The sequence below is a fragment of the Oncorhynchus tshawytscha genome, linkage group LG06 (assembly GCF_018296145.1).
Source record: "Oncorhynchus tshawytscha isolate Ot180627B linkage group LG06, Otsh_v2.0, whole genome shotgun sequence".
In the NCBI taxonomy this organism is placed as follows: Eukaryota; Metazoa; Chordata; class Actinopteri; order Salmoniformes; family Salmonidae; genus Oncorhynchus; species Oncorhynchus tshawytscha.
Window position 1 is genome coordinate 48,294,609 of NC_056434.1, and position 25,666 is coordinate 48,320,274.

General features: G+C 42.1%; 1 protein-coding gene across 1 annotated transcript; it reads right to left on the reverse strand.

The window, feature by feature from the left end:
* Nucleotides 1–209: 209 nt before the first annotated feature.
* LOC112252653 (testin-like) lies at nt 210–25,053 on the reverse strand. Its single transcript, XM_042323336.1, has 7 exons — nt 24,740–25,053; nt 16,783–16,868; nt 12,616–13,075; nt 11,382–11,945; nt 8,252–8,467; nt 6,569–6,727; nt 210–1,662 (listed from the first exon to the last, which is right to left on the reverse strand). Exons 1-7 carry the CDS (start codon nt 24,764–24,766, stop codon nt 1,471–1,473), a joined length of 1,704 nt encoding a protein of 567 aa, XP_042179270.1. The 5' UTR covers nt 24,767–25,053; the 3' UTR covers nt 210–1,470.
* Nucleotides 25,054–25,666: the final 613 nt, after the last annotated feature.

The window sequence follows — 25,666 nt, forward strand, 5'->3', positions numbered from 1 at the left end:
TGTGGCGGAGCTGCTGTTCCACCCGTGTGAAATAGAGTTTTTCGTCACATTAGCCTGCTAGCGACACTGGGTGTGCTAGCTATGTTGGCAACTGAATCGCACACACGTGCGCTCACAAGTACACCGGTTACGTTCTAAATGGTATGTCGTTAACACCTGTGGGAGTGTTGACTGTTATGTCCTGTATGCCAGTATGAACCAAACAGGACTAATCATGGCAAAAATCTTTATTAGGTTGTAAGAGCGTGAGGAGAAAATATCATAAAGTGCTTTTCACTGAGCAAGAAACAAAGGAAAGCAAAATGGCAAATTATTGAGAAGACAATATCATAATACAAAAAAAAAAAAAGACAGCAGGAAAGAAAGGAGGATGCAGGTCATTAGACACCACAGTAGAAAGAAAAGTACTTTCTCATTTCGTTGGTCCTCAAGAGTCATCGTAATTTGAAGACGTTCTGTCGATCGCATAGATATGACATCACCTGCCTTCACATTTCAGTGATGTTTTCCATAAAAGTGTCACTTGTGAAAACCTGCGCTCCCCATGGGTTCTCCAGGACTGTGTTGGAGAGAATCAGTCAGCCACTTGGCATAGTCAGATACTTATCCGCCTGTAACAACAATGAAGAGCTGCTTCTAGTGGAAAAGAAAAAACACTGCACACAAAGCATCATTTCTTGTAAGGTTATTGCTATTATACTGCTGCTTCGAGTTGGATGTCTGTAATCAGTCGTACATTCTAGAGAGAAAGCAACAGGCCGAATGATATGAGAACAACCCAAGGTAGTTATTTTGGTAGTAGACCGAGTCGTGAATCCAAAGATGATTTACACTCGGATGAATAAGTGACTGTAAAAATGTAAAAAAAGTGTGCTGAAACAAGACTTCAACAAAATGTATCTCAATAAAACTAGAGTAGTTTCATTGAGATACAGTAGAACAAAACAGTTGCATGTCAAGTGAGAAACAGACAATAGAGGTTATTCCCAACTGTTATTCAGATGATCGGTTGCAGTCTTGAGTGGAAATAAGCAGAGTGAAAACTAAAATTAGCTCAGGACTAGGGTTCAAGACTAGGGTTCAGGACTAGGGTTCAGGACTAGGGTTCAGGACTAGGGTTCAGGACTAGGGTTCAGGACTAGGGTTCAGGACTAGGGTTCAGGACTAGGGTTCAGGACTAGGGTTCAGGACTAGGGTTCAGGACTAGGGTTCAGGACTAGGGTTCAGGACTAGGGTTCAGGACTAGGGTTCAGGACTAGGGTTCAGGACTAGGGTTCAGGACTAGGGTTCAGGACTAGGGTTCAGGACTAGGGTTGGTTGTCATCAGGAGCAGAGTTGATCTGGGCAAGAATCAGTTGCAGACTGAACCACGCTGTTTGAGGTCAAGGGAAATGACCATTATTCACATTCTAGACCAGACTTTAATAATTTTGTCATCAGGTTGAGCTGCTCTGGGCCACATAGTCTTCTCTAGGTCATGGTCTTCTTCTTGCACTCGACAGAGCAGAAGAGCATGCCCTGTATGGCCATGAAGCGCTCTCCAATGAGACACTTAGCACAGCAGGAGCACTGGAAGCACTGGGGCTCAGCATGCCAGTAGAACTCTCCGTAGGAGACGCGCTGGGCCTCGGGCTCCATTGGGTTCTGACAGGCTGTACATATCTGTAGAGAGAGGATGTGTTTAAATCACACACACATATTCAACGTAGACAAGAGTATGTAGGAGAGAGTTGTATCTCATGTATACAATATACATTGTACACATTTAATTCAGGGTATCATATCACACACACACACACGTACACATTCATGCACACACAATAGGCACAGCACTGCACAACGCCCTATCCCACCTGGAGAAGAGGAATACCTATTTGAGAATGCTGTTCGTCGACAACAGCTCGACTTTCAACACCATGGTGAGCTCAAGCTTATTACTAAGTTCAAGGCCCTGGTACTGAACCCCTCCCTGTGCAACTGGGTCCTAGACCCAGAGGGTAGGCGACAACACCTACACCACACTGATCCTCAACACAGGGGCCCACAGAAGTGTGCGCTTAGCCCCTTCCTGTACTCCCTGTTCACCCATGACTGTGTGGCTACGCACCAACTCCATCATCAAGTTTGCCTGATCACCAACAACGTTGAGACAGCCTACAGATAGGAGTGGTGCCGGGGAAATAACCTCTCTCTCAATGTCAACAAAACAAAGGAGCTGAATGGGACAACAGGAGACAGCATAGAGAGCACAAGCCCATCCACATCGATGGTGCCGCAGTGGAGGGGGTCAAACGCTTCAAGTTCCTTGGTGTTCACATCACCAAGGACCTGAAATAGTCCCACCACACCGACACCCAAGGTGAAGAAGGGACAGCAGCGCCTCTTCAACATCAGGAGGCTGAAGAAATTCAGCATAGCCCCCCAAGACCTTCAAACTTTTACAGATGCACCATTGAGAGCATTCTGCTCGGACTGCATCCCCGCCTGGTAAGGCAACTGTACCACCCGCAACTGCATGGCTCTCCAGAGTGTGGTGCGGTCAGCCCAACGCATCACCGGGGGCACACTTCATAGGAAGGCCAAGAAGATGATCAAGGACCACCGAGCCATGGCCTGTTCCCCCTGCTACCATCTAGCAGACGGAGATAGTACAGGTGTAACAAAGCAGAGACAGAGACTGAAAAACAGCTTCTATTTCCAGGCTATCAGACTGTTGGTCAGCCATCACTAGCTGGCCAACGGCTGGTACTCTGCCCAGCACCTCAGACACTGTCCCTAGCCAGCTACCGCCAGGCAGCTTAGAGACTGCTGCCGCATGCATATAGAGACATTGTAAACTGTGAAAGTGACCAGTATTCTGACTATTTACCCACTTTATATGCAAATACTGTATTCTAGTCATGGCTTATCCTATACAGTATAACTACTGCTGTACACCTTTTCTATTCATATACTGTCCATGCTGTCAACACACACCATATACAGTTGAATTCGGAAGTTTACATACACCTTAGTCAAATACATTTAAACTCAGTTTTTTACAATTCCTGACATTTAATCCTAGTAAACATTCCCTGTCATAGGTCAGTTAGGATCACCACTTTGTTTTAAAGACATGTCAGAATAATAGTAGAGAATTATTTATTTCAGCTTTTATTTCTTTCATCACATTCCCAGTGGGTCAAGTAGTATTTGGTAGCATTGCCTTTAAATGGTTTAACTTACCCAAAACGTTTGACCCATTCCTTCTAACAGAGCTGGTGTAACTGAGTCAGGTTCGCAGGCCTCCTTGCTGGCACACGCATTTTCATTGCTGCCCACAAATTTTCTATAGAATTGAGGTCAGGGCTTTGTGATGGCCACTCCAATACCCTGACTTTGTTGTCCTTAATCAATTTTGCCACAACTTTGGAAGTATGCTTGGGGTAATTGTCCATTTGGAAGACCCATTTGCGACCAAGCTTTAACTTCCTGACTGATGTCTTGAGATGTTGTTTCAATATATCCAGATAATTTTCCTTCCTCATGTTGCCATCTATTTTGTGAAGTGCACCAGGCCCTCCTGCAGCAAAGAACCCCCACAACAGTATGCTGCCACCCCCATCCATCTCGGTTGGGATGGTGTTCTTTGGCTTGCAAGCATCCCTGTGTTTCCTCCAAACATGGTCATTTTTGTTTCATCAGACCAGAGAACATTTCTCCATTTCTCCCAATTCGCAGTTGCAAACCATAGTCTGGCTTTTTTATGGTGGTTTTGGAGCAGTGGCTTCTTCCTTGCTGAGCGGCCTTTCAGGTTATGTCGATATAGGACTCGTTTTTACTGTGAATAGAGATACCTTTGCAAACGTTTCCTCCGGCATCTTCACATAGTCCTTTGCTGTTGTTCTGGAATTGACTTGCTCGTCTCCTTCATGAGCGGTATGACGGCTGCATGGTCCCATGGTATTGATACTTGCGTACAGTTTTTTGTACAGGTGAACATGGTACCTTCAAGCATTTGGAAATTGCTGCCAAGGATCAACCAGACTTGTGGAGGTCTACATCTTGGCTGATTTCTTTTGATTTTCCCATGATATCAAACAAAGAGGTACTGAGTTTGAAGGTAGGCCTTGAAATATATCCACAGGTACATCTCCAATTGACTCAACTGATGTAAATTAGCCTATCAGAAGCTTCTACAGCCATGACATAATTTTCTGGAATTTTCCGAGCTGTTTAAGGGCACAGTCAACTTAGTGTATGTAAACTTCTGACCCACTGAAATTGTGATACAGTGAATTATAAGTGAAATAATCTGTCTGTAAACAATTGTTGGAAAAATGAATTGTGTCATGCACAAAGTAGATGTCCTAACCAACTTGCAAAAACTATAGATCGTTAACAAGATTACAACAATAATTTTTGGAGTGGTTGAAAAACTAGTTAATGACTCCAGCCTAAGTGTATGTAAACATCCAATTTAAACTGTATATCCGCCTGTAAAACACACACACAGCAAAAAAAGAAAGGTCCCTTTTTCAGGACCCTGTCTTTCAAAGATAATTCATAAATTTCCAAATAACTTCACAGATCTTCATTGTAAAGGGTTTAAACACCTTTTCCCATGCTTGTCCAATGAACCATAAACAATTAATGAACAAACAACTGTGGAACGGTTGTTAAGACACTAACAGCTTTGGTCTGGGACGGTGTGTCACAGCATCTTCGGACTGAGCTTGTTGTCATTGCAGGCAATCTCAACACTGTGCATTACAGGGAAGACATCCTCCTCCCTCATGTGGTACCCTTCCCGCAGGCTCATCCTGACATGACCCTCCAGCATGATAATGCCACCAGCCATACTGCTTGTTCTGTGCATGATTTCCTGCAAGACAGGCATGTAAGTGTTCTACCATGGCCAGCGAAGAGCCCGGATCTCAATCCCATTAAGCACGTCTGGGACCTGCTGGATCGGATGGTGAGGGCTAGGGCCATTCCCCCCAGAAATGTCCGGGAACTTGCAGGTGCCTTGGTGGAAGAGTGGGGTAACATCTCACAGCAAGAACTGGCAAATCTGGTGCAGTCCATGAGGAGGAGATGCACTGCAGTACTTAATGCAGCTGGTGGCCACACCAGATACTGACTGTTACTTTTGATTTTGACTCCCCTTTGTTCAGGGGCACATTATTCCATTTCTGTTGGTCACATGCCTGTGGAAGTTGTTCAGTTTATGTCTCAGTTGTTGAATCTTGTTATGTTCATACAAATATTTACACATGTTAAGTTTGCTCAAAATAAATGCAGTTGACTGAGGACGTTTCTTTTTTTGCACAGACAGACAGACAGACAGACGGATGGACAGACATTTTGGACACACCTACTCATTCAAAGGTTTTTCTTTATTTTTACTATTTTCCACATTGTAGAATAATAGTGAAGACATCAAAAATATGAAATTACACATATTTTGGTTAGACACAGAGTAGGTGAATGGATGATCTGCATGTGTGGTTCTCACCATGAAGCATGGAGGATAAGGTGTGATGGTGTGGGGGTGCTTTGCCAGTGATACTGTCAGTGATTTATTTAGAATTCAAGGCACACTTAACCAGCATGGCTACCACAGCATTCTGCAGCGATACGCCATCCCATCTGGTTTGCAGTTAGTGGGACTATCATTTGTTTTTCAACAGGACAATGACCCAAAACACACCTCCAGGTTGTGTAAGGGCTATTTGACCAAGAAAAAGAGTGATGGATTGCTACATCAGATGACCTGGCCTCCACAATCACCCGACCTCAACCCAATTGAGATGGTTTGGGATGAGTTGGACCGCAGAGTGAAGGACAAGCAGCCAACAAGTGCTCAGCATTTGTCGGAACTCCTTCAAGACTGTTGGAAAAGCATTCCTCATGAAGCTGGTTGAGAGAATGCCAAGAGTGTGCAAAGCTGTCTTCAAGGCAAAGGGTGGCTACTTTGAAGAATCAAATATAAAATATATTTTGATTTAGTTAACACTTCTTTGGTTATGACATGATTCCATATGTGCTATATCATAGTTTTGATGTCTTCTACAATGCAGAAAATAGTAAAAATAAAGAAAAACCCAGGAATGAGTAGGTGTGTCCAAACTTTTGACTGGTAATGTGTATATTTCACATATCCTGAGTATACCAACCATTAGGAACACCTTCCAGGCTTATCTCAAGGATTAAACATCCTTCTTTAACCTATCCCCTCCCATTCATCTACACTGATTGAAGTGTATTTAACAATTTACACCATTAAGGGATCATAACTTTCACCCTGATTCACCTGGTTAGTCTATGTCATGGAAAGAGCATGTCTTCTTAATGTTTTGTATACTCTGTGTGTATATTTATACTCTGGATTCTGACATTGCTCGTTCTGATATTTTTCTACTCTTTGGATTATGTGTGTATTGTTATTGTATTGCTAGATATTACTACACTGTTGGAGCTAGAAACATAAGGTCTTCTCTGCATCTGCGATATTGTCTGCAAATCTGTGTGCATGATCAATAAACTTTCATTTGATTTGACACACACTCTCCCTCTCTGTCCTTACTACTGCGTGGCTCTTCATGTAGCAGGGCTTGCAGACAGGCTTGTTGTTCTCCATAACGTAGGTCTCTCCAGCCAGAACACAGTCACAGTCGAAGCAGCAGAAGTGTTTCAGGTGCCAGTTCTGGTCCTCGGCCTGTGTGTACTCATTACTGAAGATCAGCTGTAGAGACACACACATCATGATACAGTTAATTCAACACATCGAAGAGCAATAAAGAAAACCAGAGTAATAGATTAGGGGAGAGCAAAGCAGGTTGAGCCATTTCTTTACATTCAGCATTACTCCGTGAAGGGAAATATAGTATTCTTTCAAACAAAGATATCTACATATATTTCAGGATGTTGTGTATCCCTGGAAATAAATCAGAATTCATGTAAACATTTAAAGTTTTGAAAACATAGCTTTTCCAAAAAATGGGGTATGGGTTAGGTTAAGCCGCCTACACATTTCTGTACGGAATTAAATATTACCACTGCCTTTTTAAAACCATGTCAATCTTTATTTCCCAAACACAATTCAACAGAATCAAAATAGTTTGTCTTTTAATCATTTTAAGTATCTTTTATCACAGGCTTAACCCCTAACAAAGACTTTGTACTTTTTAAAAACACTTTTATCATAGACCAGGCCCTGTTATTACATCACATCCCAGTGATAATGCCTTGCATTACACCTGTGAAGAAAACACTTCAATTTGCTCAACATGCATAGTTTCCTAGGAACGCGAAGCGAGGCGGCCATCTCTGTCGGCGCCGGCAGAGAGAGAGTGGCAGAGAGAGAGTGGCAGAGAGAGAGTGGCAGAGACGTACATATATCCGTGTGGTGTCGAAGGGACAGTCCACTGTGTATAAGACAGTAGTTTTTTTGGAATTGTTAGTTAGATTACTTGCTCGTTATTACTGCATTGTCGGAACTAGAAGCACAAGCATTTCGCTACACTCGCATTAACATCTGCTAAACATGTGTATGTGACAAAATAAAATTTGATTTGATTTGATTTGAACATGGTATTGGCTCAACCATTGGCTCAGCATACCCAAAGGTAAACATTTTGACTATATTAGCCCATACAGCTACAAGGATGCACATTCACGCTAGGTTTAGAACCATATACTGAAGTTTATAGAGATGCCAATTGATGTATAGTACAATCTTAAAATGATCTACATTGGTTTAGATACAAGGATCATGCAACCTCAAACAATACATTCATTTGACTTGGTGAAAATTTGTTTTCTTGTTTTTTTTTAACCTAACTAGCTTACCATTTTTTCCATGTGGTTTCTAACTTCACAGACTCCGTCAAACGATGACCTCTTCCTAAATATGTGGTCAAATTATGCATTTTGTGTATGGTTTCCTAGAAACAAGGGTGGCTCAACCACTTTTGTTCAATTACCCCACTCTTCCCTACAGTACATCTATTTTTGTTAGCGTTGCAGTTTTTTCCTCTCTACACACCTGAATCTACATAAAGTGTGTGAATAACAATCTTACTCTCCTGTTGACCTCTCTTCCTTTAACACCCCTGTCTTCCCATCCCTCCTCGCCTTGTCACACCTTCCCCCTTCTCACCGTCTCCGTAGTGACATCCGAGTGCAGCTGTCCCTTCGTCCCTCACCCCTCTTCTCCCTGCCTCCACCCCCACCTCTCTCCTCCCTGCCCCCCCCTCAAATCCCTCACCTCGTCACAGCCTCCACAGCGGGGCTTCTCGCTGTCTCCGTAGTGGCGTCCGCAGTAGAGCTGTCCCTTCTTCCAGAAGTAGATCATGTCCACCAGGAGCTCTGAGCAGGTGCAGCACACGAAGCAGGCCGGGTGCCACAGCTTGTCATAGCCAGCACGCTCTGCGTACACCGCAGGCTCGCCCTGACGCATGGGCAGTTGGCACTGGTGGCACGACTGGAGGACGGGGGGGGGGTAAGAGGAACAGAGGGGAGGAAGGAGAGAGTGGGAAGGAAGGAGAGGAGATAAAAAAGGAGGAAGTAGGGGAGGCGACCTTCATTAGCAATGCCCTCACAAAAACAATGGCTCTGTAGCATAGACCCATCCTATTATTTTATGCCATTATACACTTAAATCATAGTCATTGTTATCATTATGCCGTTTAAGACACTGCCTGACAACGCCCATAAATCAAAATGTTCATTCAGTTTGAATAACTAATTGCATATGGGGAGAGACGGGTAAAGACAGACAGGGGTTTGCATGAGCCAAATCTCTGTTAGATGGAAAAATGGTACATTTAAACCACGATAAACAAATCACCATGCAAAAGTGTACAAAACTTTCTGGCAAAAAGTGATTGATATTTTTACTCCTGGCTCCATCTTGTGGCCTGTTGAATTCACGTTCTATATCTAAAAATACCAGATACGATTCTCTGCTGGGAATTAAGCCTGTCGCATTCTTCCCAGTAGAAACGGTTAGCGTATATATTATGACGGGATTCTTCCATGAAGTGATTATTGTGATTCAATGGGAGACGACTATTTTTCATGCACATTTTTTCACTTGAGAAATACTTCACCAAACATAGATGTAAAATTGCGAAACTAAGACCTCCTTGGCAAAAATGTAAAAAAGAATGACAGATTTCTTGATTGATCTTAGATTCATTTGGACTATTTTGAGGAAGTGCATACCGGCTCTTTGATTTAGTCCACTCTATGTACAGTCCCTCATTCCACCATCATAGATTTAAAAGCATTGGATGGGGGAAAACAATTGTAGAAATTACCCCTCATTTATCAAATGGCTCGGGGGAGGGGCAGGGGGTAGGGCTGGGAGGTCTGGCCAAAAAAAATCATATGACCATAGTGTTTACATTTTTGACGGTATGACAGTATTTGACGTTTTGGAATTATAAAAGTTCTATGTAGGTCATTTCCCTAAGGTGACTACAGAGTACCAGTCAAAAGTTTGGACACACCTACTCATTCAAGAGGTCCTCTTTATTTTTTTTTACATTGTAGAATAATAGTGAAGACATCAAAACTATGAGATAACACATATGGAATCACGTAGTAACCAAAAAAAGTGTTAGACGAAAAAAATATATATTTTAGATTCTTCAAAGAAGCCACCCTTTGCCTTCATGACGTTTCCGCTGCTCCAAAGTCCAATGGCGGCGAGCTTCACATCACTCCAGCTGAAGCTTGGCATTGTGATCTTAGACTTGCGTACGGTTGCTTGGCCATGGAAACCCATTTCATGAAGCTCCCGACGAACAGTTCTTGTGCTGACATTGCTTCCAGAGGCATTTAGGAACTCAGTAGTGAGTGGTGCATCCAAGGTCAGATCATTTTTACTCACTTCAGCACTCGGCGATCCCGTTCTGTGAGCTTGTGTGGCCTACTACTTTGCAGCTGAGCCGTTGTTGCTCTTAGATGTTTCCACTTCTTTTTGGTTTTTGCCCTAGCACTACACAGCTGATTCAAATAATCAAAGCTTGATTATGAGTTATTTGAATCAGCTGTGTAGTGCTAACTCATCATCAAGCTTTGATTATTTGAATCAGCTGTGTAGTGCTTTGGCAAAAAGTTTGGGGAAACCCTGATCTAAACCACACAAAAGTGCTCTTGCCATTGTAGTGGAACTGTTGGCCTGGTTGCATGGCTGCCCTCCAGATGTTTTTTTAGGACTGTAACGTTTGAGCCAAAACATGAATCTGCAAAACATTAATAATTCAGTCAAATGTTGTAAAAGACGAAGACATATTGTAACATAATATATCCTCTGTATTTAAAAGTCATACTAGCTAATGCATTGACTTGTATTTAAAAATATACCTTCTCAGTATTTATCTTAATCTCATGTACTATGTTTCAATAAAAAATGCCTTTAAATAGCTAAATGAACCTTAAACCAGTAGTCATCTCAATACTGAGCCAGCTAACGGTAGCCGCTAAGCTAATACCGTATAGGCTTGACAGGATAGCGTTAGTGTATAGAGTTAAAACAAAAAAATACAACTCTGTAATATATAACACTTGGATGGGGAGATGTCAGGGCCTAGACCATACAAACGAGTAGAAATCAAACTACAGTATTACCTCAGAGGAGCTAAAGCTAAATCAATAAATTCAAAACAGAATATTATCTGCCGCCATTTTTTCTTATGTTATTCTATAGGCTAGCCTTGTTATTCTATGGGCTAGCAACCACAAACCGTCATCTCTATGTCAAGATCGCTAACTGTTTTCCCTCATTCAATTTACAGATTTAAACAGTACAATTTCAACATAAAAAGGTAACTCTCACTCAGATAACCATTTTGACTAACATTTTCAGTAGACAATGTGCTTGTGTACACTACATACCTGTTTAAGAGAACACATTTTTTTTTAAAAGAGTAGGAGAAACAGTAAAAGTTGTCACAGGCGTCTTCTTCAAGTGTTGTTGAGGGGAGTGGAGATGCAAACCGCTATGCTCCCTCACCCCCTGCTGGTGGCAACAGGCAAAACAATTCCAAATGGAAATCCTTGGGAGGACTCAGCCCAAAATAATAGTGGATTACAACAATATACAGTCATTGATTACAACAATACCTAAACCACGTGTTATGAACACAATGTGATTACATAACCTTATGGGCAGCCACATCTACAGTGAATGAAAATAAACATGCATTCTTATAGGTTTCTGTGCGTTTTCAAAACTTGTACATCAGAAACTATAAACCTACAATAGTCTACACCATCTCAAACTAATCTCAAAATTAGATGGCAACATTTACAGTAGATACAAAGATATGACATATTAGTCACAAGGTTGCCTAACACTACAGTCATTCACAATTCTCTCTCACACTTACGTATTGTCCACAGGGCCCAGCCAGGTGAGATCCAGGGGCTCCCGGAGTGCCCATTGACCCAGCGGTAGTGGTGGCAGCAGTACCCATGTCTTCTGGTGCACCCTTTCCAGCCCCAGGGTAACCCCCAGACCCCGTCCCAGGCTGAACTGGTCCTGCTGGCCCAAGTGCACCCCCAGCCCCGGGTCTAGTCCGAAGACCAGGACCTGCAGGCCCAAAGGCTCCCCCAGCTGTTGCCATCCCTGGGTGTTCTGCCATCCCTGGTCGTCCTTGTCCTGGTCCTCCCTGGCCTGGTGCTCCCATGCCTGGTGCTCTCTCCTGACCCAGACCCTGTCCCATCATCTCCTCGGGCAGCTTGATGTCTCCCACTCCCAGGGCCTCGTCCTTGTACTTGCGGACGAACTGCTGCATCTGTTTCACCTCTGCGGGGGTAAGCTCGTGGCACTTGGCCGGGTCCTGGTCATGCTCCGGTAGCTGCACTGCCATCTGTTGCCGGCGGTAGGCTGCACCCTCCGTGCCCGCTATGGGACGCCTCTCTGGGGGCAGGAGCTCAATGTAGCGGACAGCCTGATGAGGGCAAAGTGGAGAGGAGAGAGAGAGGATATCAGGACTTTGTAAAGGAGAAGGGAGGAGAAGAGAGAGGGAGGGGAAGACAGGAGAAAAGAGGGAGAGAGACAGGAGAAGAGACAATGAGAGGAGTGGCAGAAAGGACATAAAAAAGGAGGAAGGAAGAGTCATAGGCACAAAGAGAGAGAGTGAAAACAAAAATGATAGAGAGAGATAAAGAGGCAGAAAGGAACAGACTAAAATTAAACCCTGTTAATGAGCTGATGTAGTTACAGGAGAATTGGGGAGAGGCAGCAAGCTATTAGAGGACAACTTACAACCTCTCCCTAAAGAACACTTATTTGCTTGTTGAGGGATACGAAGAGATCATGAGCACTGGTGGCACAGAACTTCAAGTCAGTGACCTCTAGTGGACAATATCTTCCCTTACAACACACCAATGCCTTGTTTAGTGAACTGAACCAGACCAACTACAGACCCAGAAGTCTATTACGACCTCAAGATTTTAATCATATTTCATTGTACAGCACATTATGATGACTTTGCTTCTGGAATGAATAGCATCATGCCAAGGGAACAGCACCAGATTCTTTCAGATTCAGACCCATGTTCAATACTCTTGGGATTCCTAGGTATTTTAAATACTATGATACAGTAGTTATACCCTTACCATATACTGTTTGACCCCTGGTGGTGCCCACTCGTAGGTGACAGACTTCACAGCATCCTTCCTGACTGGCACGGCATTGACTGACACAGCATTAGGTCTGATTGCCCCTGGTTTGGACATGGTAGCGGGCCCAGCACCGGCCCCAGCACCATTCCTAGCACCAGACCCAGGTACGGCCCCCGCCCCAACACCGCACCCGACCCCACCCTCAGCACCATAGCCAGCATTGGCTAGCACAGTGTGGGGACTGTATGGTACAGAGGTGGCTAACATGGGGCTGGGGGAGATGGAGAAGGTGACCTGGTTGCCCTTGTATGTGGGGGCGCCGTCTGTCTTGAGCTTGGCGACGAGACCCGTGTACTTGGTGTCCTCAAACAGCTTGCCAACCTTCCTGTCATCCTCAGAGTTCATCTGAACATCGTGGTCCATCAGGCCACACTTACAGTTCCGGCAGATTTTTCTGTGGAGGGGAAAGTCAATAAGGAAAGGAAAGGGTTAGGTTAGAATAGATTTTTGGTTGTGCCTAAGCACTCTCAAATGTATAGGTTTCCTTTATGATCATCAGACCAGGAAAAACAGTAGGCCCTTTAGCAGCGTTTTCCAAACTCGGTCCTCGGGACAATGACAATCCTTCCCAAAAGCTTTGAAGATCATAGACAAATTCAGCTCCATCTCAAGTTATAAAATACATCTAACCAAATCTGCCCTACTGCTTCTCAAGACCCTGATAGAGGACTCCATCTCGAATTATGGAATCCCAATCTTAATGCACATATGTAAAAAAACAAATAAATCACATCGCATAACACAGAATAGCTTTCCAGTTCCGTTCTTATTGCCACAGACATGTCTGACCATGACCAAGACCGAAGACCCTTCCCATTGGACACATCAAGTCATTTCAATGTGGAAATTTGGGTAATATTTGGTTGAGGCATTGATCAATGAGATTTCAACCCTTATTCACCCACTCAAAAAGACACCCAGAAGTTTGTTGAATTCGCAAAATGTCATCACCATGCTCCAACAATCGAAAAGCACAATCAAATTCCAATGGAAAAACAATGTCTGACTATGTGTTATCACTGCGCATTCAAAAGAAAAGCTGCACACTCTAGGAGCTCCGACGCAATAGCGGTCTTCATCAACCATTTAAAAGCACAACAAAGTTCACATGGGAATACAATGTCAGATATTTTGTATTTATACAAGAAACTTAATGTCTTGTCACTGCGCTTCTTTCTTGATATGCCACACCCGTCAGGTGGATGGATTATCTTGGCAAAGGAGAAATGCTCACAAACAGGGATGTATTTTGTGAACAAAATTTGAAAGAAATAAGCCTTTGTGATTAGGGAACATTTCTCTGGGATCTTTTATTTCAGCTCATGAAACATTGGACCAAGACTTTACATGTTGCGTTTATATTTTTGTTCAGTGTACATAGTGCAAGTGAACAATGCTGTTTGAGATTCTGCAGATTATTATAGCAAATGTGAAGTTCTCCACAGACCTATTAACTTTGCATGCTATCTTGAACATTTACACTTTCTATGATTACGTAAGACATTTATAGTTACAGTAACATCTACGGATGTGTATCTTTAAACACTGATTGTTTAAAGCAAAACTACCAAAACTATTGTGGATGGTGAACCTGAGTAATCACAATAAAATCTATTTTAAGCCCTGTATTGCCAGATGAGAGGTGCGTTTCCGTTAGCTTATTTTTATTCCAGTAAAACACAATTTTCAACAATGCATACAGTAGATAACAATAGCCTAGCAAGTTACATAGGCTTCCATCAACGAATAAAGCCCAATATCGTTCAAGCCATTTGTCACGTCCTGACCATAGAAAGCCTTTATTTTCTATGGTGGAGTAGGTCAGGGTGTGACTGGGTGTGACTGGGGGGTGTTCTAGTTTATTATTTTTACGTGTAGTCTAGTTTTTGTATTTCTATGTTTTCAGGGGATTATATTTAGGCAGCCTTTTCCCACTTGCTGTTTGTGGGATCTTGTTTTTGTATAGTTGCCTTGAGCACTGCAATACTGCACGTTTTGTTATATTCTTTGTTGTAAGTTTCACTATTAAATATAATGTGGAACTCTACGCACGCTGCGCCTTGGTCCACTCATTTCAACGAACGTGACACCATTTTAGCATTTGAATGCTGAAGGTGCCGTGCAGATGTGCAAGATCAGGAACAGGCTGCCTACCTTGCGTTGGTCAGCGCATGAAGCTGGGAACAGTGTGCAGTTTGGGGATGTTCGGCATGCAAAATGCTTTGTAGATCAATGACTGTCAACACAGTTACATGCTTAGTTCCACACTGAAGGAGAGGACACATCAGTTGTCACAAAAGATGCGGTATTTTTGGAAGATTGGGAGAAAATGTTTTTGTGAACCGGCAATTCGTAACGTTTGAATCGATTTTCTGACCAATGCTACATTTGGATCAGTTTGGGGTCCGCAGACCATGTTAAAAGATTTGAATCGGGGACCAATGTAACCTCAAATGTGGCCATGGACGTGTTACTCATTTTATGGTTGAATAAATACTGTTACATTAGTTTATAAGATAGCCTAAAGTTATGTATTGATTTACAAAAGTGTCAATGCAATCAAATGTCAACCAAAAATCTAAGTTAAAGAATAGAGCTAAATCAAATCAAACTTTAAATGCACTTTAAATAAAGTCTGATTTGATTTAGTTATATTCTTTATTTTTGTTGAGATGGAGACATGAATCCAACATATCAATCATTAATTTGTAGACAAACTGGAATTAAAGCCAGACTAAGTCAGTGGCACAGATGGAACTATCCAAGCAGAAGTAACATCTCCTTCAAATTCAATATCACAAAATGTCCTTACATTTGAAATCAACCAGAGCTTGAACCTTAAGCCTATTATTGTATAGTGCATTTCAATTTTGATTTGATTATAGTCCTATTCTTTAACTTTGATTTTTGGTTGAGTTGGAAACGTTAATAATTAATATGTTTGATTCACTTGAAGATTATATTTGAAATCAACCAAAGTTTGTATTCTCCATTTTTTGTTGAACCCTGGGTTGATTTGAAACAATAGCTGTTGATGACTTCGTAAATGCTATGTCGACCTAAATATCATCATTGATGATATATGACTTATAAAGTATGGTCACATTTCATTTGCTGTGTTGAACATATCATTTGGAATGACTTCAATAGCAACTGTAAATATATTTACGTATTAAGAAATATCTCAATCATTCTCATGATAGCACATTGGTAGGTAGTCAGTGACAAATATCAAAGCTAAGCTGGGCTTGGTTAAAACCCTGAATGGGAGACCAAATGGATAGCTGTAGATAGTTGAACTTTCCAGTAGGAGGTGCTAGCCAGCCTATACATTTTTTTATGATAGTGGATATAATGTTGAACATCTGACGTTGTTTCAAATGGGTTATAATGATGACATAATCCTGTGTTGAAATTTAACCCTCAAAAAAACTGTTTTTGCAAATTCTATGTATTTTCCACATCGATTTCACATCACAATACGTTGAAAAATTAAATTGAAACAATGTTGATTCAACAAGTTTGTGCCCAGTGGTCTGTGTGGCGGTTAGGTGTTGCCATAGCGACCAGCCACTGCAGTAGGCATGAGGGCACCTGTTGTGATGTCTTCAGGAAAGCTAGCCGGGTGTGGATAATTGTCTGGGTAAACGGGAAACAGGAATGCTGGCTTAATTGGCGAGAGGGGACAGTGGGAGACAACTATTTTAATGAGTCATTGGTCCAGATAATGACTGCATCGTAAGGTTGGAATCAGACAGGAAGTCAAAGGAATGTAGGCCACTTCAGTTCTACAGTAATCCAAACATAAAAGAGGAGGGGAAACTGTACTAAACAACAAGGATCGGTGCTACATGCTTTGGGGGGCCTGTGGCTTTCCCTGTTGTGTAACAAAGAGAAAGTAAGGGTTGTTTTTTGCCAAATTGGGTCTGATTCATATTGAATTTAATATATTGAAAAGTAAGAAAAAAAACATTTTTGCATGTGCACAGAATAGATAGATATTTTTTTGCATGTGCACCTAAAAACATGCAAAAACATTTTTTACTTACTTTCCTCCTGTGTTGACCATGCTGGGTCAACAGAGTAGAGAGCAGTACAAACCTCCAGAAGTGCAGCTCGAACCCCTCGCATTTGTCCTTGCATTTCAGGCACGCGGCTCCGGCACCAATCTCGTGGCCCAGGGTCATCTGCCAACAGACATAGCACATCAATGAGATTAACATACTTATACTGTATAGGGAAATTATTTCATACAGTAGAAAGTTTCAGGCCAGGGTTTGATACACTATATATACACAAAAGTATGTGGACACCCCTTCAAATTAGTGGATTCCGATATTTCAGCCACACCCGTTGTGGACAGATGTATAAAATCGAGCACGCAGCCATGAAATCCCCATAGACAAACATTGGCAGCAGAATGGACATACTGAAGAGCTCAGTGACTTTCAACGTGGCACCATCATAGGATGCCACCTTCCCAACAAGTAAGTTTACAAAAGTTTTGCCCTGCTAGAGTTGCCCCAGTCAACTGTAAGTGCTGTTATTGTCGACTGGAAATGTCTAGGAGCAACAACGGCTCAGCCGCGAAGTGGTAGGCCACACAAGCTCACAGAACTGGACGATTGAGTGCTAAGATCGTATGTCCTCGATTGCAACACTCACTACAGAGTTCCAAATAACTGTTTATCAGGAGCTTCATGAAATGGGTTCCCATGGCCGAGCAGCCTCAAAACAGCCTAAATTCATCATGCGCAATGCCAAGCGTTGGCTGGAGTGGTGTAAAGCTTGCCACCATTGGACTCTGGAGCAGTGGAAAAGGGTTCTCTGGAGTGATGAATCACACTTCACCATCTGGCAGTCCGATGGACTAATCTGGGTTGGCGGATGCCAGGACAACGCTACCTGCCCCAATGCATAGTGCCAACTGTAAAGTTTGGTAGAGGAATAATGTGCTGTTTTTCATGGTTCGGTCTCGGCCCCTTTGTTCCAGTGAAGGGAAATCTTAACACTACATCATACAATGACATTCTAGACTATTCTGTGCTTCTAATTTTGAGGCAACAGTTTGGGGAGGCACTTCCCTGTTTCAGCATGACAATGCCCCTGTGCACGAAGCGAGGTCCATACAGAAATGATTTGTCGAGATCGGTGTGGAAGAACTTCAATGGCCTGCACAGAGCCCTGACCTTAACCCCATTGAACACCTTTGGGATGAAATGGAATGCCGACCGTGAGCCAGACCTACAGTGGTTGCTCCACTAAAAGTTTTGTGATTATGCTGTGGGACGGTAATTTGTGGTTTAGTACAGTACCCTGCGTCACTACTTCATTGCTCCAGCACAGAGCAACACTAAGGTGCATTGCACTAATACTGGCGCTGACTAGGGAAATGTTCCTGCTGTTCTTAGTGCCAGTCTGCACGTTCAAACTCAAACATTGTAACTAATAATGGCGTGAAAAATGCCCCTTAGATTAAATATTAAAGCACTACACCACTCACTAAAGGCGTCAAAAGTTATACTTTAACGAAAAATGACATGAAAAGCACACATTTGTAAATCCCAAACTCTAAAAGTAATTGGAAAGGTAGATACAAATTTTGTGACATTGTGGTTACAATAAAGAATGTAAACATGTTTTATTTACAGTAGTGATGGACAGCTGGTGGCATTTTGAAAACAGGTTTTCAAACAATTGTAGCCAGATTAGTAGTATAATCAAAGTGAGGACAATCGGCGATATACTTATGGCCTATTGTAAGTTCAAAGTCACTCCTTTCCAGTACTCCTCACCCCGCCCCAAACTCTACCCTTAACACAGTTACCATTCAAAAACGAGCTGTTTATCTAAAAAAATATATATGATATGGTTTCTTTCTATAGTGCTACCATTCCAGGGTTAGGACCATAACCACGGGAGGACTTGAAAATGAGCCAGAACTGAATGAGCCAAAACTAAAAAGGCATTTTGGTTTCAGTGCATTTTCTTTAAAAAAAATGTATATAGCCTATCAATGTGTAGGCATACTGTTTAATAAAATCCATACTTAAAAAGGTTAAATAAAACAAATACATTAATGTTTTTAGTACACGATTATTTGTATTGTTGCAGAGCATACAACCATGCCAACAAACATACGTGGAGATCGGTGGACAAAGGGCTGGACAACGGTCCGCACAGAAAAAAAGCATGATTGGGGGCTCAGGTACCATTCTGATCATCTGATGAAGGTGCACATGGATCAGATTCAAACTTTGAAGACGGACATAGAGTCCCTGAAGGCAGATCAGCAGAAAGAGAAACATTATCAGAGGGCAGAGATACGGGTGACAGCTGATGCATTGGTCCAGAGCCAGGCGGCATTGGCGGAGAGTCAGGCGGAGAATGACACGTTGAAGAGGGCCAGGCACACCTGTGAGCTCTGGAACTCCACCTCTGACAGGCAGAGTCAACATACCTGGTGGGTTCATCAGGTCGTCGGTTCACCCTGACATTTCCATTCCTCTTCTGACAACAGAACTTGACCAACTGCTCAACAGGCACAGCAAGGGCCATCCGGACTGTTATGTTCTTCTGCTGTTCCAAGGATGTGTAACCGAAGCGAGATACCACGAGTGGGCACAGAATACCAACTGAGATGGGTTACCATTAATACTGTGTCTCAGAAGTGTCTGTCCATGACTGATACAACCCGAAAAAGCCTTAAAGACAGAGTTAATGAGTACTTGAGGTCACAGAGAAAGTCTGGACATGGCCTGCTCTCCCTTATGTAAGGAATTAGGCACTTTCCCATGTTTACCTGTCAGACTGCACAGTAGCCTAACAAACAAATGCAAATGGCTTATATCTTCAAAATGCTTTGAATGATTTATTATCCAAATGTAAAAGCATATACTGTACAGTACTGTATTTCTTCATCAGCATCTTTATGCTTTTGTTAATAAAATACTCTTTCAAAATGCAGATGTTTATTTAGTTATGGATCCATAACGAATTACTATGGGAATAAATATCACTGAATTACAGAAATATTGGAACAAAGTTGTCTAATGAAGGTAAACAAATAGTTGCTTACTGGAAAATACTCTTTCAAACACACGGTCACATTGTACAGCACCATTATGGCTATTAGCTGGACAATATAATTGCCTAAGAGGGTAGGGGGAGAATTCTATCGTCAAATGTATTTCTTAGTTAGGTTGGCTGTATCACAACTGGCCGTGATTGGTTGCAATTTCAGTTTAATCCACCAGAAAAGACTAAACAAATAATACGACAAAAAAATACCAATTTATTATTATTATGCATCACACCCGACCGTGATTGGGATTCCCATAGGGCGGCGCACAACTGGCCCAACGTTTCTCTCCCTCTAACAGAAATAAATGTTTTGGCCTTTACAAATTCTATATTGACCTTTATTCATATTGCAAATCGCTCAGTTTTAGATTTTTTTTTTTTACAAAATAACCTCCAAAATATCGTTATATATTATCAAGTTGATGGCACGGTCATATAGCCCGGCACCTACATAAAGCTGAGTGACTCATTTATTCATGGATTTAGATAAAAATAAACAAGTACCAACATTCTTTCTGATAGTATTTAATAAAGACATTTGGATGATATCCTGACCTTGACACCATGTATAGTATTATAATAGCCCATTATGGGCTGTTAGCAGGACAATATTCCTTTACCAACACCTCTCTGTATTTTGATACTTTGTGGATGGGGCCTCCCGATTGGCAAAAGTCTAAGACACTGCATCACAGTAGGCCTACTGTAGGTGACATGAGTCTCACTAATGTTGAGTAATGTTCGGTTAAAAGTGGTGTAGATCTTATTTATTTAAAGAGCATTTTAGCAACTTTTCGCGCTGCTCTGAGACAAGCATGGGGACTGGTCTTGATAAATCAATGAGATTTTTATTTTCACAGAATCGCCATTTGGGTATTGTCTAGACTACAATTAGGGTGTGGAAATGTTATGCTATTAGTACTGTAGCCTACTCCCAACCATCACGTTGTACCGCTCCATATTTCTATTCCATCCTAACGGAAACCCTGAAGGTTTTTCATTTTTCTTGGAATAGAAACATAATATTAATCAAATTAATTAAGAAACTATTGAAGGTTATCAAATGCTTCTCAAAGATTCCCTCTGGTGGTCAAACTAGCACTAACTGGCTTTAATGGTTACAATGGCTGACACTTAAATAACGTGCCATAGAATTCTGCGGCACCATGCAAGCTGTGCTGCAGTACGCTGCAACTTTTGAAGGACAAACCACTGTAATCACCCAACATCAGTGTCTGACCTCACTAATGCTCTTGTGGCTGAAATGAAGAAAGTTCCTGCAGCAATGTTTGAACATCTAGTGGAAAGCCTTCCCAGTAGAGTGGAGACTGTTATAGCAGCAAAGGGGGGACCAACTCCATATTAATGCCCATGAGTTTGGAATGAGATGTTCAAGGAGGTGTCCACATTCTTTTGGTCATGTAGTGTATTTACTGTAATTCCTATGGTGGAGTCAGTACTTACTTAGGTCTAGTTGTTTTGGAGTGGCCTCTTCAAATACCCTAGTTAGCCAAATCTACAATGTTTTGTTAAGCTGGGTGTACACTACACAATTTTGGCCCCGATTTAGCTGTCCCAGACAGGTTTTTTAGATCAGAGACAAAATCCCCATGTCGTTTCCTCAGGGCGTGTGGCCGTCACCAACATTTGTTAAATGTGAGCGGGTCAGAGATGCAATCTACCGATCCCGTCTTTGAGCAGTCCCAGACGTCCCAATATTTTCAAACATGTTTGATTTTATGGGCACAAAATCTGCAATGATCTTGTATTGTGAGATGTGCAATGAAACATTTTGAGAGAGGTGATCAACAAAAGCCAATGAGAGCTCACCAGAGAAGAAGCCAGTGAGATGATGACGTGGTTTCGCATCACCCGGAATGTGTAGACGATCGAGCAGGAGCAATGACTACTGCTAGTATGCGTTTGTACTTGCCTTTCACCAAAGCCAAAGGGTCAAATCGTTACAGCTCTGAATTTCACAAGCAATGTTATTCAACACAAAATGTTGGCTAGATATTTCAACACTTTATGGCAGGTGTGAATGTCTTCATGAAAACGTCTATGAGGCTGCTTTTTTTCTAGCTACGTTAACAATCTAATCACATCATTGTTTTCACGAGACAGCGTGGTGGTATGGAGAATCCTAGTAGCGGGTGACACACCGTCTCTGCCACATTGTTTAGTGTGCATACCACTATGTTGGCAAGATAAACAACTACAGGAAAGATGGTTGTTTAATGCGAGAGGCTCAGAGATGTTAGGATTTTGAAAGTCGTGTCGTGTACAATCGGCATTACAGTACAGCTTGACATTTGCGTATAAACATGCCTAACAGAGATGTGAGAGGGAAAACAACATCTTACTAAATTCAAATGCACAATCTGATGTCCCATTAATCCCTAATCTCCTCCTCGGATATATTCCAGATTTAACGCTTCCAGCAACATATATAGCCTACTTTTCTCAACCATCTGCATACATTCTCTTCTTCTGATTCCTTTACTTCAGTGCCTATTTTGGTCAAATATAAAAGCAGCTCTAAAGTTCTGTCTTGCCACCTTTTCGAATCAAACCAGACTCACTATACTAGGTCTGCATCTCAAATTGGCACCATACTCCCTATATAGTGTACAACTTTTGACCAGGGCCCACAGGGAATAGAGTGCCATTTGGGATGCACACGGAGGCTAATTCCAGAGTTTGTAGTCACAGCCCATACTGTGGCACTCTTTCCTCCCTCCCATTCGCATCATTCAGTCCTGCCTCACTTCTCAGACGTACTTCAAACACCAGTGTTGTCCGTCTTGCCCTGTCAAGGCTGTCCGCGCCCTTATATGGTCAATTATTCCACGATGCTGAGAGCCCCTCAGGACTCCAGCACACACTGCTGTTTGGAGAAGCTGTTTTTTGGCTTAGGAGGAGCACTAAGGGAATGTGCAGCCGGCCTGTACACGGAGGAACGCAAAACTAAAGCCAGACTAGAGCATGACTCAGTAAATAATATTTACATTAACTATCAACTCCCTCTTCTCCACAGACCAACATTAGACGTGTTTCCAACTATATCTGTCTAGGTTTATAACGAATGGGGAGAATAGCCAGAGATGGTTTACAATGTAACGGCTTTGGTCTAGATATTGGTCTGAGCCAGCCATGAGTCTCTCCAAAGTGTCCAGCTCATTGTTTCTGTATTCCACAGAATATCCAGCTGACGGTTCATCACTTCTGAAAATATAAATATTTGTGAATTGTTTCCTTAAACCACTTGGGAACACCATAGAATCCTTGCCATTTTGGGGTGGGTTGAGTCAGTGGCCATTTGTTTTGCAAACTCCATCTCGTGTGCACTTCAGAAATACTGCTGACCAAACAACAGTGCTAAGTGCCTGCTCAGTTGAACTAAAGGGTAACAAAAAAAATTCACAGACCTCAAAAGTGGTCTCCTGGTGTGGTTTAACACATTTTGTTATTTTTCTATTAAAGTGTTACTTTGAGAGCGAAAACCTGTGAATTTATTACTCAGCTGGCAATCTCATTTATCTATTTCAATAGTAGGCCTACTATTAGTCTACTTGCACAGTACAACTTGCAGTACAGCTTGGGCTGATCTGCAGGTGAAAGACCAATTTGAGATGGATCATTATCATTCATCAAAGTGTGTCACTCTTTTTCATATACTTTTTCACACAGGGCAACTTTCCTTCGCCGGGCGGGCCATTAGGGAATTGTTGGGCAAAATTTGAGTATGCCCACTTCTCCAGGCACCCAATTGAAGTTAAGGTTAGGTTTAAGGGTTAAGGTTAGGGACATGCCAAGGAACCTGGATTGCACTAACTGAGGCCAATCCCTTTGTGCAAGAGCTTGAACCTTGATGACAGCTGACAGACAGGGGCTGTCTGGAATCATAAAGCCCCCTTACACACTCCCCCCACCAGACTTGACAGCAGAAATTAATTCCCTTGAGTGGAGAAGAGCTCTGTTTGTCTTAATGACAGTTATCATAGTCGTTATTTAAATGAGGATGCATGTGAGTGACTCAGTGTGTGGATGATGGTTTATTTCGTGTAAAAAAAATGCTGCATTGTTCTCTGCTGCAGCAGGCAGATAATGGAGATTGTGGTATTGCTGCTGAATGAAAGCGAGTGGAAGACAGTAATTGGCATTCCGAGTCTTTTCGGTGAACCGGTTTATTTGGCTCCGTTCACTTAAGAGTCGGCTCATTTGGTTCCCAAACTGCTCTTCGTTCAAAATGTTTAAAAATCGACCTAGAACCATGTTTTTTTTTATAACAACCTAGAACCAATTTCCAATGTAAATACAAAAAGTAAACTACCATTATGTCAGATCATGAAATATGTGTTCAAATAAATGTTTACCTGGTCAAATTATTAGCTCACCTGCAAAAAAAAAAAAAGTGTTTATTTTTAAGCAAGGAATGTACGGGCTCTCCCCACTAAGTATTGTTTCCGTAGTGAGGATTCAAGCTCTTAGAGAATTCGTTTGTAATTTATCTGCAGATAAGCGTTGTTTTGAACGCAAAAAGCAGTAGTAGCGGTATGCAAATCAGGCAGCCAAATGAACGGCTCTTTCACCGATACAAAAGATCCGTTCAAAAAGAGCTGTTCGTTCGCGAACGATCCATCACTAGTGTGAGACTGGACGGAATGTCTGTCCTCCTTCAAACATGAAAATATTGTGAAAAAGGTACTCTACCAACGAAGCGAAAAATGTCAATGCATATTAAGACAACCCCGGGTTTGTTATTTTTGTATTTCATGACTAAAACAAAGAAAGATGTGAAAGATTAGTATGAGCTATATAACCTATTTTTTAAAGTATCAAAAGCAGTCTGTAGCTGGCTACACATTGACAGGACTAGGCAGGCACCTTCCTTGCGGACTTTACTACCTGGTAGGATACACCTTTTAGGGCGTTGCCATGTCTCATCTGGAACTATACAAGCATGAAGACTTACCTTCTTTATTTCCTTTTCTACCTCCATTTTCAATTCCCCTCCGTATGTTGTTTGAGTCCCGCCGTAACTTGCAAATAAACACCAAAAACTTGGATTGACTTTACGTTGACACCAATCTTTAGAAACAAAACCGAGAGTTGATCGATTTTACTCGCCCATCACTTCTTCAAGCACCGCTGTCCCGTTCATTGCATTGGGAAAGATTCGTATAATCCGGCCCGGGTAGGCGTTTTTGCACCGGGTGAAAATTGATCACGTTCCTTTCGGAACAGGGCTGCAGTTGCAACCTGGTCTCATATCATTTCGTATTATTCTGTACATAACTCCGAATCACTCCATTTAGTATGATATGTTACGTTTGGTATGGTTAAATACAGCTCATTAGGAAGGTATTCAGACCACTTCCCTTTCCCACATTTTGTTACGTTACAGCCTTTTTCAAAAATGTATTAAATAACAATACTCATCAATCTACACACAATACCCTATACTGACAAAGCAAAAACTATGTTTTTGCTAAATAGTTACATAAGTATTCAAACTCTTATCTATGAGACTCAGAATTGAGCTCAGGTTCATCCTGTTTCCATTGATCATGCTTGAGAAGTTTCTACAACTTGATTGGAGTCCAGCTGTGGTAAATTCAATTGATTGGACATGATTCGGAACACACCTGTCAATATAAAGGTCCCACAGTTGACAGTGCATGTCAGGGAAAAAACCAAGCCATGAGGTCGAAGGAATTGTCCGTAGAGCGCCGAGGCAGGATTGTGTCAAGGCACAGATATGGGGAAGGGTACCAAAAAATGTCTGCAGAATTGAAGGTCACCAAGTACACAGTGGCCTCCATCATTCTTAAGTGGAATAAGTTTGGAACCACCAAGACTCTTCCTAGAGCTGGCCGCCTGGCCAAACTGAGCATTCGGG

Bases quoted from the DNA above. Each gene is read 5' to 3' on its own strand.
- LOC112252653 (XM_042323336.1), bottom strand. From the start codon at position 24,766: ATGGAGGTAGAAAAGGAAATAAAGAAG. The intron at 16,869-24,739 runs GTAAGTCTTCAT...GTCTGTTGGCAG, and splicing joins TAGAAAAGGAAATAAAGAAG to ATGACCCTGGGCCACGAGAT. The intron at 8,468-11,381 runs GTAAGTGTGAGA...CCCGTCCTCCAG, and splicing joins CTGGGCCCTGTGGACAATAC to TCGTGCCACCAGTGCCAACT.